This window comes from Bombyx mandarina, chromosome 08, assembly GCF_030267445.1.
Source record: "Bombyx mandarina strain Sakado chromosome 08, ASM3026744v2".
Taxonomy (NCBI): Eukaryota; Metazoa; Arthropoda; class Insecta; order Lepidoptera; family Bombycidae; genus Bombyx; species Bombyx mandarina.
This window is the reverse complement of record NC_143215.1, coordinates 12152930-12169691: the sequence shown is the minus strand read 5'-3', so window position 1 is coordinate 12169691 and position 16762 is coordinate 12152930. Positions and strand designations below refer to the sequence as shown.

At 34.6% G+C, this 16762-nt stretch overlaps 1 protein-coding gene across 1 annotated transcript; it reads right to left on the bottom strand.

The window, feature by feature from the left end:
- Positions 1-2047: 2047 nt before the first annotated feature.
- LOC114242987 (mutS protein homolog 4) lies at positions 2048-14376 on the bottom strand. Its single transcript, XM_089729224.1, has 18 exons — positions 14059-14376; positions 13067-13226; positions 11421-11578; positions 9252-9320; positions 8490-8638; positions 7908-8098; positions 7702-7823; positions 7408-7634; positions 7138-7332; positions 6722-7051; positions 6143-6246; positions 5740-6031; positions 5546-5647; positions 4874-4987; positions 4215-4285; positions 4001-4138; positions 3427-3625; positions 2048-2865 (listed from the first exon to the last, which is right to left on the bottom strand). The coding sequence occupies exons 1-18, from the start codon at positions 14147-14149 to the stop codon at positions 2095-2097; spliced, it is 3483 nt and encodes a 1160-aa protein (XP_089585350.1). The 5' UTR covers positions 14150-14376; the 3' UTR covers positions 2048-2094.
- Between the last annotated feature and the right edge of the window lie 2386 nt (positions 14377-16762).

Genomic DNA, 16762 nt, shown 5'->3' with positions numbered 1-16762 from the left:
AATCAATGACAATAGACTGAATTTTAAGGCAGTAATACCAATAACTATCAAAAGCTTCCTACCAAAGAGAATTCAAAACACTTTCGTACTAACCAAACTACAGAATCACCCCAAAAACAATTATGTATACATACTAATTTTATTTTTTCGGTATACTTCTTGATCATAGATTGAAAATTTTAATATTTGTCGAATTAAGCTTATATGTTTTCAACATATTATGAGGAATGTGATTGAAGATGGTGCGCATAGCTATCATAGAGTTGTTGTTTAAATCAAAGATCAACTTTATGCTATACTCTAATTAGACTTAAATTAGAACTAGTTGATAAAGCTAACAGTTTGTAAAACGCTAACTTTAATGCTAATTTAAATTTAAATAATTTATTAATGTAAAAGTAAGTTACAAGTTTCTTAATAAGCGATATCAGTTGGCAGTTTTATTGATATTTTGAGTCTGTATTATTCGGTCTGAGAGTGCTATACGTAATAGTATCTTATGTATTAAAATAATCCATGGAAACCATCAACTTTTTGAGCGCTGCTACTGCTGAACCTTAAAGGCTGTCCACTGTTCAATATAACAGAATAAGTTCCTCTTTCTTTCTACCCTGTATGCACAGTAGTAGCGAATAACTATACTATTAAGTTAATGTCTCTCTTGGATCAACATGAATCATTCTGCTGTAATTCTGTTCTAATCATAAAGAGTACACTAATATTTGGCCTTATTGTTCAAATTATTCAAGGTGTAGTTACGTGAATAGTAGGAGTACTCCCCTGCTAGTTGGGAAATAAAATTCCTCAGCTGGCAATACTTTTTTAGGGTTGTGCAATTTTACTCAGCAAATTTATATTAAGAGAATATATACCTAGTGTAAGGAGTAAATTTATAATTTGAATTTACAACGATAACGATTTATAGCATTGACACCAAAAAATTAAGGACCTGTAGTCTTATATTCACTGTCTTATAGTAATGTTTAGTAACTAAAAATGTATCTATTGCACGAAGGAGAAAGAGAGGAAAACTATCTCATTTGACTATCTTTTTTTAGTCTGCGTGTAGTGCGATTGGAAAAAAACTTTGGTAAAGACTATCCCATTCGTTTTTGGAACGCAGGACGCAGGTATTGGTGACGTTAACTATTTCATTTTCACTTGTCCGGAGTTTGATTCTTCCTCACATTGATTTATAGTTCCTCTTTCTTAAAATCTGAATTCTTGTACTAATTAACCTTTAACTCCTCTTTAGTTTAGTTTTTGTTAGATAATACGAGTATATGTTTTCTGTCTAAATTTACGAATTTTTTTATTAATTCTTTCATATGTGCTAGATAAATATTGCCCGAACCCATAAAACGCTTTAACCATTCTCTAAAATTCGCCCAGTTAACTTTAGAACTATTTTTATAAGCTCGACTGGGAACAATGATATCGCAAGAAACTTATTTCTAGTCTGAAAATGTTTAAAATGCGGAGATAAACCTATGGTTGGTAATTAATGAAATCACCATAAATTAATATGTTTATGCTAAGTTTATCTATAAAACTAAATAAATAAATAAGTTTGGAAATAATATTATATCTACAACACTCTCACATGTGGTAAAGTGACGTCATTCTACCGGAGAAACACTGAATTTAATGATTGTGACGATCATTTTTTGATACACAGTTTGGGGTCTCTACCTCTACTTTTTTTAGTCTTCTCTTAACGAACATCCACTTATTTAGTATAATTTAGCTTCATTTTTCCCTACCTAATAGTAGTCTACTACGCGTGAAAGAGTAGGTGAGTTCAGTCTCAACCTGAGAGAAATTGCTAAAACCAGCTATAGCAAGAGCGGTACCGGATCGGAATCGCGACACACGGACAAGATTGACAAGATCCGACGAGACACTCAGTGGGTTGTGTCCATGGGTAATTTAGCTTTAGTTATTGCCTATATGTGGATGGCTGCATTTACATTGTGATTTATGGCTTCCAAAAACTATTCGAAACCAAATGGACTTTGATCCCATTTAGAACATAAAAAATATCAACTGATACTAATTTCAAACTTTATTTTCTGAAAAGACATTTAGTTTATTCTACGAAATGTCCCTGAAAGCGATTGGTGGCGTTAAAATTAAATCGTTAAAATTATAACTAGATGCATTGTTCAATTCCTCATTAATTTCATTAATCGTTTCTATCATAAGGGTTTCATCGGTAGCCCTATCCTCATTATCTATTGAATGATTGAATGAATTGGAACATTCTCCTATAACCTGCGTTAGTGCTTCTGATAAATCGTCATCACTGAGTGAATCCTCATGTTCCGTGCTTAGCGTATTTTGGTATTCTTCAATGTAATGATTACTTTCATTTAAACAATTTGGAGATAAATTATTTAATTTAGTATTAACGTTTTCTAGTCCAATCGTTTGTATGTCTTCGTCAATGTTCGTATGAGATTTGTTCTTTATAGTTTTCATGCTTGTCAATAGTTCATTGGAAGACTTGATTTGTGGGTATATCTCTGTAGCACCGGGTTTTTCATTAACTGTTAAAGACTCGGTATTTAGTTTTTCGGGTGTTCTATTATATTCCAAAGGTTTTTTACCACTGCCACTGGGATTATTTGAACATCCTTTTTTAGGGTCACTTGACCAACACTCGTTACTTGAACTAGAAGGATTGTTGCTGGTTTGAATTTTTAATTTTTCAACGAGTTCAGCATTATTTTCTTTGAATTTGTTTATGATGGCTTCCAAAGCTGTCTCTGAACCACCATTTTTTCTGTATTCCCTTTGTAGCTCTGCATTTAAAATATAAAGTTCTCTTTCGTCATTTCTTTGCGACGGGCAGGTTTCTGGCGTCTGGAATATAATAATATAAAGATTTTAACTGATTTAATCCTTAAAATCATCCTTTGTGTTATTTGTTGAATTTACAAAAACTTCATTCATAATTACTTGCAGTGTTATTTGAATTCGATAAATAGACTGAGAAATACCTAAATCAAATTAATCAACTTAGAACTATATAGATTTAAGAACTCAGGCGTACTAAATTTGTTGTAATTTATACGATACATTCAAAACTATCTGGTTGGCTTTATAATTTTGTAGGTGATTTCTCTATGCTTAATAAAATTATACCATTAGCATTACAGTCTGTCTACCATGTAGGAGTGTCTTCTGAAGAAGTTTTCCTGTTATGATGCTTGTTGTTTATTAAATAAAATTTGACTATATCTCTATAACTTTCCATATTTTCCACATAAGAGCACGCCATAAAACTTGGACTAGTAAAATAGAAAGCCAGTCGCTGTAGTCGGGAAGGGCGTGTAACGATGACATCATAAATGAATATCTTCGAGAAAAATCTTACAAATAATTTATTTATATTAATATTCTTATTTATGTATAATACTTAACCTCTTCATCAATGGTCATAAGTTCTGCTAGTTCAAATGCAAGTTTTACGGTGTCTTCTGGTAAATTTGTTTTTGCTGCCAATGCCAATCCATAGTTTTTTATTTCCGTAACTCCTAATTCTATTTTATGTTCATAAATCAGTTTTTTATGAGAATCGTTCAGTTTATCAACGTTTTCTTCCTTAACAGTAGTATGGCGACTACAAAATTATACGTATCGTAAGCAATAAAGTAAAAATTGCCATAAAATTTAAATCGTTACATAATTAAAATATCAAATAACTCTGAATTTTATTCCAATTTACCCCAGTTATCGACATTATATTACAAGATGGGATTCATATCGCGTGTATGATGATAAGTTATCGTTAAAACGAAATGGCTTTTTAGCCTACACCGATTATTAATGCAAATTTGAAAAACAATTTTTAACACACCAAAAAATATTAAAAGAATCAAATAAAAATTATAAGCTTGCATTTGCGCGTCTAATTTTTGTTTAGAAACAATAACATGACAATTGTTAATGTGATTATTTTTTTCTTGTTAGTTTTCGCTTAGAACGTACTACATACTTGACCACGTTGTAGTAGAGGTGTTGCAATTTCGTCAAATATAAAAAGTGTGTTGTGAAGAACGTGAAAGCGTCAGATAATATTAATTCTTCACAGATCGCCCAAGCTATACTGACTCCCTCTTCGTATGTTGTACCGCTGGATAAATATTCCATATTATATATTTACATACAAAGGAAGTTTTATACGTAAATGGTTTTAAATAGGTACTGACCGACAGAGTTCGTCTATTATTACCAGACTTGATGGCGTCAGTCCCTTTAAAATATGCTGTATCTCTTTCATCTGTCATTGAAATACTAGTTTAATTTATATTAATGTTATTAAATATTCTTTGAGTTGGAACAGCTTCCCTTAGTTTGCCGCCAGGGGCGCTGTACGAACTCCACACAAATCTTAATTAACTTTTACGCGATCGAGAAGATAAAAAAACTCGCACTGAGCACACAGATGTGAAAAATTGCTAACAATTACGTATAGTTTTTGTGTTCAAATCAAAAAAAATCAAAAAAGTTTTATTCAACATAAATGAAAGTACATACTTGTTGAACGTCAAAAGAATTACCGCCAATTCACAAGAATTAGCCTCCGTCCTGAGAAGAATTGGCAAGAAACTCAGCGGGCATGTTTTTTTTTTTTTTTTTTTTTTAAATATTAGATTTTTATTTTTATTTTAAATATTATTATTTTTTTAAATATTCATATTACAATAAGTAATTATAACATAACAATTTTACAATATTGAAATTCCCGGAGCGAGCAACTCATTCCCACTTTGTGCAATCTTCTAGAATCTTCGAAATTTTCAGATAGATGTATCCAATAAATACTTTAAAAGTCACACTTTACTTTAAATGTAATGAGAAATATTACCTCGAAAACAAAAGTAGAAGCGTTCAACTCAACGCTGTCGTTGAAACCGATTCTCGAAAATATTCTGTCACTAAGTCGCAGTACAGCATTAGTAGCGGGCAAGAAACAACCAATCTGCTTAGTAATTTAAAAGCAGTTATAACGTTACAATATATGTAATTAGGCAATAGTACAATTGTTTTAATTTCAAATTAGAATGTTTTCAACTTTTTTTAATACGCTTTTATTAGATTCATACGAAGGATAGTATGTATGTTATAGTAATATCTGAAAAAGCACTCCACGCTTTCTTTACAATAAGTTTATTTTTTTAGTTGGATTTTCTATAAAAGCGCTTTTTTTTTAAACTATTATTTATTTCCCTTTAGTACAGAATTTTACTTAATGCAATCAAGCAACACATTCGAAGCCTAAAATATATTCGAGATTACTTACTAGTGTAAAATAAATAGGATGTATGCCGTTTTTAATTGGTAGGCAGTGGCCTAACATTGTTGACGTCCATCAGTAACGGTAACCACTCACCACCAGGTGGGCCATATGCTCTTCTGGCAATATTTTTTTTTATTTCAAAACATCGATAAATCATTTTAATGTATGCTATTATCAATCGAAACATTTATTAAATTGGTCATTCATGAAGTTGTGATAGCTAAATTATCCGTAACTCACTTGCGCCATAACATGCATAATAGCAATCTGTTTTATATAAACACTTTTGCCGCCCATATTCGGACCGGTGATTATAGTGAAATTGTATTCTGGGCTGGCATTCTATAAAAGTCAAAAATATATTCTATAAATAATTGATGAACGTGGAAAAAAAAAGCTTTCAATTGTATGATGTTGTTTCGCGCGTTTCTTACTATGTCATTTGGAACTGGCATCACGTGACTGTTATAATCCAATAACGGATGGACGCTGTTCCTTATTTCTAAATAGCTGTTAAATTCCGGTCTGATATACGACCCTGCCATGCTAGCCTGGAACATATAAGAAGTTAAGAGGTACGAGTTATAATGCTTTTGTTGCATTAAAATATGTATAATTCGAACCTGTGCTAATGCCAGGAGAATATCAATTTCAGCAACGTTCTCACATAATTTGTACAGACTCGACATGTATGGCCTTAAGTCTTTCAATAATGCGTCGATAACTCTGGAAATGTCGTATTTAGGAAATAAAACTTGTCGAACATATTTTAGTTTAAGAAAAGAACAGGTATTTAGTGATCGGAATCGGTTATATTAAAAAAAAAATTAAACTAACATGTTACTCATTCTTTGTATTTCATTCAAAGATTCCTTTGCTTGTTGATCGAGAACTACAAGTTCTTCGGTCGACATCGATACGCTGGCTCCGTTGTTGTGTACCTAAATATGAAACTTAAAATATGTGTAATTAGATCTATTTTTAAGGTTTGATTTTGATTTTCTTATTTATTTATTAATATTTTAATTGTATCTCGATTTTCTCGACATAAAACATTGAAATCATTGGCCTACCTTTTTTCTTTTTTTTTTGGGCTGGGACCGAACCTCCTACGAGGTCCGCGCGCCTAAGGGGCGCGCGGGGTATGTGGGGCTGGTCCGCGACTGCGAAACCGCGGCCCCAAGGATGTTTTCAGGGCCCTACCCACTAAGCGACTCCCCTGCACTCTTCGCCCAAGCGTCCGATCCCCTCCGAGGTCAGAACCCGGAGGTAAGGGGGTTACCGCGGTCAACACTACGACCAGACGGCGCAGCTCACCCCAAGGAAGCCCGGCCGACGGAGCCTTCGAGGATTCATTCGATCATTGGCGTACCTGCGTTCCTTGTCAAGTTTCACGTATGTCACGTACCTACTTACCTGTATGAAAATTGGGGGCAGATCTTCAATACTGAAATTGCGTCTGTTTTTTGGAGCTATAGGTAAAACTATGTGGAATCCTTTCATAACGTTTTGGTTTAGCCGCAGAGGCAGGTCGTATGTCTCGCTGAGCTGTTCGACAATTTTCTGTATGTCGTCTATTAATTCAGAATACGTCCTTCTGGCCACATCGAGGAGTCCGTTAATGTCGGGCTTGACTGCAAAACATCTTTGGAGATTACCCATAACTCCCTTCTCGAAATGCGCGTCGTCTTGTATAATATTTTTTATGCGTTCGGCAATTTCATTGTAATGTGGATTTTCGAAATCCTGGATAAGAAACATTTGAATAAATGAAAACGGATCTAATTAATTAAGCAATGAAAAACGAAAATTGTTTAAACAGCAAACCTGACCGTTTTAAATTGTCTTAACAGACCACTTTCGGCACGATTCAAAGCTTCAACTAGTTTTGGTACCATATTCATTGTCGTTTTTAGAATTAACACTTGATTGAGCTGCGCCTCTCCTAATTTATCAGCATTTTGAATATTATGCTCAATGCACAAGAATAATATTTTATCAATATCTGATAGCCTTTTCAAAATGTCCTGAAATACGTTCAGCTATTAACATAAGGTGAGCGACAAACAGCAATATTGATCGATAATAGTCACATTCCCCACCTGTAAATCAGCCATCAAACCATTGTCATTTTCAATTAAATCTTGAAGAACATCTAGTTTTGATTCAATTAATTGTTTATTGCAAGACGGTTGCAAGATAGAAGCCCTCAAAGCCCTAATTCCTCCAACAGTATAAGTCGGACCAAGCACACCAAGAAGACAACACATTGGTCCAGCTGAAGGAACTAAAGGCTGAACTAATTCCAGTTGCGTTGCCGTGCCTACGTCTAAAGATATCGTTAATCATTTTAAGTTTTTCCCTGAATACTTTATTAAGCAAAGTTGTTTCTTTACCAATAATCATAGTGTTTTCTGACGAATGATAATCGACTTTGAGAGATTCCCTTGCGAAAACTATACATTGGATGTGTTCTACGTATTTCAGCACCGCTGCCGCAGCGGTTAGTGCGTAAAATCTTAAATAAAAATTACGCTTTTTTTTTAACTGCGAACACAAAAATTCTAGCTGATTATTTGTTTTTATTATTATTTGAACGGACTTATGCAGTACTTGAAGATAAGCCCCGCTGTATTGCGGTGCGCAAAGGGTCTGTATGTTCTGACGGCCTGCTGAATCATTGAAATGCCTCCTTTGTACCGTCGTTAGGGTACACAAAGGGAACTGGTCTTTTATCAATTGATAAAGTTGATTCGGTTTCACGCCCTCGCAGAACGTGTGCGGCACAATTATCTGTAATGTTGCGTGATAATTGAGCGAGTGTTATATTAATGACTAGCCGTGCTCGCGCGCTTCGCTAATATTAACAATTTTATTTATTGTCATTATTCCTATCCATTAAGTACATGTATTTTCTACATGGATACCAAGTTTCAAGTCAATTGGATGCATGATTAAGTAGTTATAAACGGAACATTCGTAAAAACCCCTGTAGATTAATATATAGGCTAATATTTATATGACTCCCTACACCAGTTGCGGGGGCGTTAATGATGAGAATGTTTGTGGGGGTGAGAAATAATAATATTCATTTTAAATGCCCAGCGAAGCGGACGAGTACAGCTAGTATTAATATAGATATACATACATATATACCCACGAGCTGCGTTAGTTATTACATTACCTCAACTGGATTGAAGTAGTTTATTTTTGTTAGTGTGTGAGTGTACAAGAGCGTGTCGCTAAACTGACACAGTACTAGATGTGGATGTTTTAGATCGACGGCTGCCATTCCTATTTCCCCGCGGGCCATTCCTCTGCCTTCCGATATAGCTAAACAAAACACGTTCATATTTAATTTTCTAAATCATATTGATATGTGAATTTTAATATACTTTTAGGTTCAAGTAAGTAAAAAAATCGGCTTAGGTCAGTAAAAAAAATCAGTAAAAAAGTGAAAGTCTCCTTAAATTTCACTTCAGACACTCTTAAAATAGTAGAAAAAAAAATTGAATTTTGAAAATTTTATACATCTTAATTGTTCGAAGCAAATTATAGCTTTGCTAATTATGCCTTTTCATTAAATAAAAATCCATAGAAAAGGCATAGAAGCACAGGCCGCATGCTATCGGAGTCTAAAGACACAAGAATGCATCATCACGAGACAATACTTTATTTTATCGTAATTTCTATTGTTTTGTATTACGTTAAATATTAAAAAAAAATTATAGCCAAAAATAAAGTAACGAAAAATCTAAAATGTTACAAAATATATTTTCGGATAGAATACAGATAAAAGTGAAATTAGGGATTCTAATAGGGAAGGTTTGCTTTCTACATCAATATGGGCATGGACATAATATGAGGCAAAATAATACGATGGAAGTTTGAAAAAGACAATTTTCTCAAGATTATTGCGTCAATCATAATTTTTATTATTTTTTACCTAAAATAACACTAGCTTCTACTGCGGACACGCTCGTTGATCTGCCCGATCTGGCGCCGCTATAACCACCTAAAACCAAGCTAAATTTTGATTGAACTTCACAAATACATAATAATTAAAATAATAATAACTGGGGACAAATCACGCACGGTCATTGGGCCGCAAATTAGGATTCCTTGTGCTATGGGTACCAGAGATTGACATACATACTATGACTACTTTTAAATACATATAACTAGTCAGGTCATAAGTATTGTCACACAGTAAAAACTTTTCTTTTAGAATGCTGGCCACAAAAAAGTTTATTGAATTCGAATTTCGAATTGTTCACGAAAATAAAAATGTATACTTTTAGAATTTTACTCATTTTTAAATATGGAGTGGACGCTTAAAGGAGACCGTGTTGCAGTTATTGCGTTGCATCGTTGCGGTTACGCGCCAATTCAAATTTTTAACATACTGAAAAAAATTAATATAACCAAAAGATTCGTTTATCGTACCATCAAACGATACAATGAAGACTCTAGTGTAGATGACTGGTCAAGAAGTGGTCGCCCTCGGTCTGTTAGGACTCCAGCAGTGATAAAAGCTGTGAAGGCGCGAATTCAAAGAAATCCCAAACGTAAGCAGAAACTGTTGGCCCTTCAGATGGGGTTAAGCAGAACCACGGTAAAAAGGGTGTTAAATGAAGACTTAGGGCTTCGGGCATATCGAAGAAAAACAGGACATCGTTTGAATGCTCGTCTAATGGACCGGAGACTGAAGAGATGCCGCGCTTTGTTGAAGCGGTACGCGGGAAAAAAATATCGGGAAATTCTTTTTTCGGATGAAAAAATTTTTACCGTAGAAGAGAGCTACAACAAACAAAATGATAAGGTGTACGCACACAGTAGTGAAGAAGCGAGCAACCGTATTCCGCGTGTCCAACGAGGTCATTTTCGATCCTCGCTCATGGTATGGTTGGGAGTTTCTTATTGGGGCTTAACAGAGGTACATTTTTGTGAGAAAGGTGTAAAAACGAATGCAGTTGTGTATCAAAATACAGTCCTGACGAACCTTGTGGAACCTGTTTCTCATACCATGTTCAATAACAGGCACTGGGTATTCCAACAAGATTCGGCGCCAGCTCATAGAGCGAAGAGCACACAAGACTGGCTGGCGGCGCGTGAAATCGACTTCATCCGGCACGAAGACTGGCCCTCCTCCAGTCCAGATTTGAATCCGTTAGATTACAAGATATGGCAACACTTGGAGGAAAAGGCGTGCTCAAAGCCTCATCCCAATTTGGAGTCACTCAAGACATCCTTGATTAAGGCAGCCGCCGATATTGACATGGACCTCGTTCGTGCTGCGATAGACGACTGGCCGCGCAGATTGAAGGCCTGTATTCAAAATCACGGAGGTCATTTTGAATAAACTTTAGTGTCATAAGAATCTATGTTTTATTAAGTTCATTTTGGTATATGAATGGTTACATAATGAATAAACTTGTTTCAATTATTTTACATTAAACATGTGACAGAATTTATGACCTGACTAGGTATATATATATATATATTTTATTTTTTTATTTTTTATTGCTTAGATGGGTGGACGAGCTCACAGCCTACCTGATATTAAGTGGTTACTGGAGCCCATAGACATCTACAACCTAAATGCGCCACCCACATTGAGACATGGGTTCTAAGTTCTAAGGTCTCACTTTTAACGACTGTCCCGACCTTCAAACCTAAACGCGTTACTGCTTCACGGCAGAAATAGTCAGGGTGGTGGTACCTACCCGTGCGGACTCACAAGACGTCCTACCACCAGTGATTACGCAAATTATAATTTTGCGGGTTTGATTTTTATTAAGGATGTTATTCCTTCACCGTGGAAGTCAATTGTGAACATTTGTTCAGTAAATATTTCATGAGAAAAAATGGTACCCGCCTGCGGGATACGAACGCCGTTGCATCGCTAGATACGATTGCACCGGACGTCTTATCCTTTAGACCACGACGACTTCATCGACGTCCTTCTATTACCTACTTCTCAAATCGCTCGTGAGTTATGGAAGAAAGCTGTTTTTGAAACTATTTGAAGACAAAATTCTGTACTGAATAAATTAGTTTGGGAACTTTGAAAATGTGAAATTTTTTTCACTACTACAACATTAAAAACAATCACCTCTACTACTACTGCTTATGTATCTCAAGGCGGTTGGCCGATTCCTGGGTGTGCGCATGTCGTTGGAAGTATCAGCGGTGGAATCGTTAGCTAGTACTGCGGGCATCTGTCTTCCGCTTGAAGACGACTCTAGTCTTGATGAGATCGAGCTTATTAATCTATAAAGTTTTAATCTGAGCTGAAAAGTTTGTACAGTCGTGCAATCAAGTGTTACTTCGATTTTGGAACAAAACCCATTTTTGTAGACCAATGACGTATACCATTATATGAAGTGCACTAATGATCTCCACTGTGGTAGACGATGGTAGAACATATTATAGTCCAATAGAATCGAATCCGAAAAATACTCACGAGTTATTAGCACAAGGCAAGCATGTACACATTTCTGAAGTGCGAGATAGTTGTTATTTAAAGGATTTCTGATGACCTACTTAATGATGTTTTAAATATGTATGTAGGTATGTGAACAACACATAAGTATTAAACAAGAATTATAAATGGTTATCTATACTAATATTATAAAGAGGAAAGATTTGTTTGTTTGTTTGTTTCGAATAGGCTCCGAAACTACTGGACCGATTTGAAAAATTCTTTTTCCATTAGAAGCCGACATTGTCCCTGATGAACATAGGCTACTTTTTAAAAAAAACAAATTATTTTATTTTTTTGGTTTCCTGTGTGTTTTAATGTTTCCGAAGCGAAGCGAGGGCGGGTCGCTAGTCTATAATATATTAATACGTGAAGCAAAAATTTTGTAACCCTTTTTACTAAAATTGCGCGGACAGAGGAGTATGAAATTTCCCGCGCTTATAGTTTATATAGAGAAGCAGTGCAGAATGCAATTTAATTTTTTTCAATTATGCATAAACATACATTAAATCAATAAGAAAAACATTACATACGCCACCATGTATTTGACGCATACATAAATACTCTTTTATTTATTGTTAGTCTGTGGTCGAATTGAAAACAGAATAATATTATTTGTCTATAGTGTAGCCAGTGGTGTAACCTTGGTAAAATTTGTGATTATGGAAGTAAAATGACAATAGAACCTTAATTATGTTCAAACTTATAATTTAAGTTATTTATGGTCGAATTTCGACCACTAGGCGACCACTAGTTTTTATTAACTCTCCTTCTTCTTCTTTTTAGATTTGATCTGGTAAATGTTCTCCGGTAAACTGATGCCGTTCTCATAAAAAATATTGGCTACACTCTATTTTATGACAATTTGGAGGATCTTTTTTATTTCTTGCTAGCTGTTATTCTCGATTTCGCCCGCGTAGTCTCAATTACTTTTTTCTGAAGTGTCACGTGTTTTTTTTAGAGATATTAAAACAGTTTCTCGTAGAAATGAAAGTTTATTGGAGATTAATAACGTACGCCTATGGCACTTTCCTAAAGCGATCACTTTGAAGATTATATCAATCTGTTGCTTCGTTTCGACGTGAAAGAAGAACAAATAAACAAACACACTTTCACATTAATAATATTAGTATGGATAAATAGATATTGTAGTTTTTATAATTAATTATATGGCTACTATAAAAATATAAATAGGTAGCCTGGCGAATGTTTTTTTTCTATAGAGCGCTTTTAGAATTTGTCAAATGTCTATGGCATAATCAATAATGTTAAGGTACCTTTTTTTGGAACTAGGCGGAGGCCTTGAAGGAGGTCCCATAGATGATCGTTTGGTTGAAGTTTTCACGGTAGCATCGAATTGATACCTAGGACCTTTCATCGTATTTTTGCTTGCACGACAGTATGAGGACACTGGCAGTAGGGAAGTACCGCGTATACCTACAAAATGTTCTTGTTATCTACTAATAAAGGTTAAAGTGTGAAGTTTCCGTCTTAGCGCAATGGTCACACGGAATTAAAAATAAACTTACAGGATTCAAGAAAGACTAGAGGCAGACAGAGTGTTTTTACAATCGTAGGTACTAGAATTGTAGGTATCACTTTATTATTTAATGTTGAGACTTTCGATTGTTTTTAATACAATTTCTCAGTTAAACCTAGATACCTTAAGAATTAGAATAGTTTTGGACGCGGTTTCAACACAGAAACAAATATGCCGTGTTAAAAAGGATTCCGAGTGTGAGCCGGTCCACGCGGGCCCTATTGACCAACGCATCTGACACGGCATTGTTAAAACTACTAAGTAACTACTACCTCATGTATTTTATCCAAGTCGACCGTTTATACTGCGGATATTTATAGGGTACTCGATATTTCGGCCCTGTCGCAAGGGTCATGAATCGCGGATAGAAAAATCTGTGTACCGTTCTCCCCTATCTTTCTACGAATTTCTTTTTGCCCTCACTGAACAAGTAATAGACAGAACGAACTCATTCACTATAAGATAGATTGAGTTTCATAAGTTTTATTTATTAACTACTGCAGCTATAGACGCAGTATTATAAAAAAAGGGTAAAAACGTGTCGAAAAATAGAATCGATAATTTAGATGTCCGCGAATGAATACGTTCTAATGTGTTTTTTATGTAAGGTCATCTTTTTTCAGTATGGCATTATGGTTCGTTGCGATTCTATTTTATAGTCAATCTAAAACTTTATTTCACCATCTTGGTTTCGATAGCAGATCAACAAAAATAAATAAAAGTGCTAACCCAAGGATGCGTCTCTTCTTGCAAAATCTGCTGTAAAGTTGGTTCGTGTTTTGTTTTTACCAGTTGTTATTTCCCTGTGTACTACGTTCATGTTTAACACTTTTTTCCTTACGTATTTTCTTCATAAAAAACAACCCTTCTATTTAGTTAAAATATTAGAAATTCGCGCCTTTTCTGCGACCACGAAATAAAATTTATTTTTGTTGTCCACTCGGACAGGCAAATGGGTCTTAGCCCATCCAACCTTATTTTTAATTTTAAAATGATGACTCTCTTTGTTCTTTTTTTTTTCAAGAAATGCTATCAGCTTCTTACTATACCATTGTTGCTAGTGTCGAGTCTATAACAATAGTTTTACAGTTATGTGGGTGATTTTTAGAGAATGGGTAGCTTATATATAAGGTACAGCCATAGGCTCTCTTAATTATAAACAGTACATAATTATTAATATTTCTGTTTATTATATACCTAATGTACACTAGATACTACAATTTTAATACAAATGCTGTTTGGATACATCGTATCTATTGAGGAATCTAAGCCGTATATGAATGTACTGATAAAATTTGATATCGCAGATGTAATAAATAACCTTGAACTACAGTAATTTTATCACTATCGTACGATAATGATGGAAAATCACTCACTAAATTTAAATGTAAAATTTGTTGATTCAAAACCCTAAAACAAAATTACGCGCAAGAAGTTAGGTAAAGTAACTTAGAAATATAACTTTAATTAATTATTTTATAAAACAATTTACGCTTGTATGGATGTGATACTGACAGGAAATCAAAAGGAGGAATTGATTAGTAGAACGACTATCTATCATGAAGGAAGTGGAAAAGTGGGATTTGAAAAATATTTCCATTAATGTGGCTACAGTTGCCGATTTCACTCATCTCATCATCATCCCCAGTAAAGTTATTGTGACATAAGAATACAAGCAGCTGTGTCCTTAGCATTGCCGATGTAAATAAGCGGCCTCATTCCACTTTCGAATCTAATATAACTCACCCTGCCCTACCCCTGCCCACAGAATATAACCGGATATCCGGTAATATCTTCCAGACTGTAAAAAACCCTCCTATTTCAAACTAACCACAAGCCCGTGTGGATTTATAATCGTATTGTAACTAAATACATAATATTAATATGTAGTACAAACAAAATTGATAATTTAAGTAGGCTTGATTTTAATCACACAATCTTATTCTCTTTAATTTCAAACGCTTTCGCGAACGTATATACGCATAAGGTACGTATTTGTCAAGAAAAGATACCTTGTCCCAAAATTTGAACCCGTAATGCGAGTACAGAGGATGTCTTATTCCCTATGAGACTTCAGATGGATCAAAACACGCCACACATAAAAATATAATTAATGTTACTAACGTCAAAATAACAATACATAATATTTACACTAACAGTCAAGAGCCATGCGTTAAAAACATGTACATATATGTAATAAAAACGATAACCCCGTGAGTTCACTTTTCATTACTGCAATCAATTGATTTTGTTACAATCTCCGAATTGTATGTATTTTGTGATTCTTTTTTTTCGTGCTTTGATATCATTTTTGACAGAGAACTTTGGGGTTTATTGTTTGTGTCGCTTTAAGATTAGTCTGGAAACGAAAAACAGAATTCACCACAATCGCGGGATAGCATATTGATTAGTATTTTTTATTTATTTTTTATTGCTTAGGCGGGTGGACGAACTCACGGCCCACCTAATGTTAAGTGGTTACCGGAGCCCATAGACATCTATATATATAAAAATGAATTGCTGTTCGTTAGTCTCGCTAAAACTCGAGAACGGCTCGACCGATTTGGCAAATTTTGGTCTTGAATTATTTGTAGAAGTCCAGAGAAGGTTTAAAAGGTAGATACATATGAAAATGCTCGGAATTAAATAAAAATAACAATTTTGTGTTCCCTTTGATGTTTCCCCCGTCGGACGGATTCCTTTTGTTTGTTTTAAGTTTATTTTATACAAAAGTTTAGGTCTTTTATTTATCGATTGAGGCACTACGAAGTCTGCTGGGTCAGCTATCTACAATATAAATGCCGCCACTTACCTCGAGATATAAGTTCTAATTAGGTCTCTGTAACGGCTGCCCCAAACTTCAAACGGAGACGAATTACTGCTTCACGACAGAAATAGGCAGAAAGGTTTTTAATTCGAGGGATCCTTTTATTTCTTAGTCATAAGTGTGTAAATTTGTATTGGGTTTAAAATAATAGCAGTTTCTAAAAGCAATTCCATAATTATTAGATATTCGGATAGCTGTATTGCCAAGCAGACACATAAAAACAAGAAGCAAAATTATTTAAATGTTACTAATTTTAATATTTTCTAATACTTAGAATTTACGTACCTAAAAGTGAACTAAATGCGGGATCCTTCAATGTCATATTTACATCAGAGGATCTTACGATCCTACATCAGATTCTATCATGACGCTGGTACACTGGTACAGAGTACTGACCTTGACCTTTTTCTACTAGTTTCTCCAGTAATCGCGTTGTATAAAGTTTATGTTATATACGGTATATTCCAGTCGTGCTTCGCAGCTGACTGAGACACAATGTTTTAAAGTTTTCATTCCATAAATTGCATAGGAAATTGGTCTGTTCTAATCAGAGGTTCTAATGGTTAAAAATGCTTCAATGTGATAGGCAAAAGAAAAAAATACCGT

Bases quoted from the DNA above. Each gene is read 5' to 3' on its own strand.
- LOC114242987 (XM_089729224.1), bottom strand. From the start codon at position 14,149: ATGAACGTAGTACACAGGGAAATAACAACTGGTAAAAACAAAACACGA. The intron at 8,099-8,489 runs GTAATGTAATAA...GCAACATTACAG, and splicing joins ACTACTTCAATCCAGTTGAG to ATAATTGTGCCGCACACGTT. The intron at 6,032-6,142 runs GTTAGTTTAATT...CGACATTTCCAG, and splicing joins ATACAAAGAATGAGTAACAT to AGTTATCGACGCATTATTGA.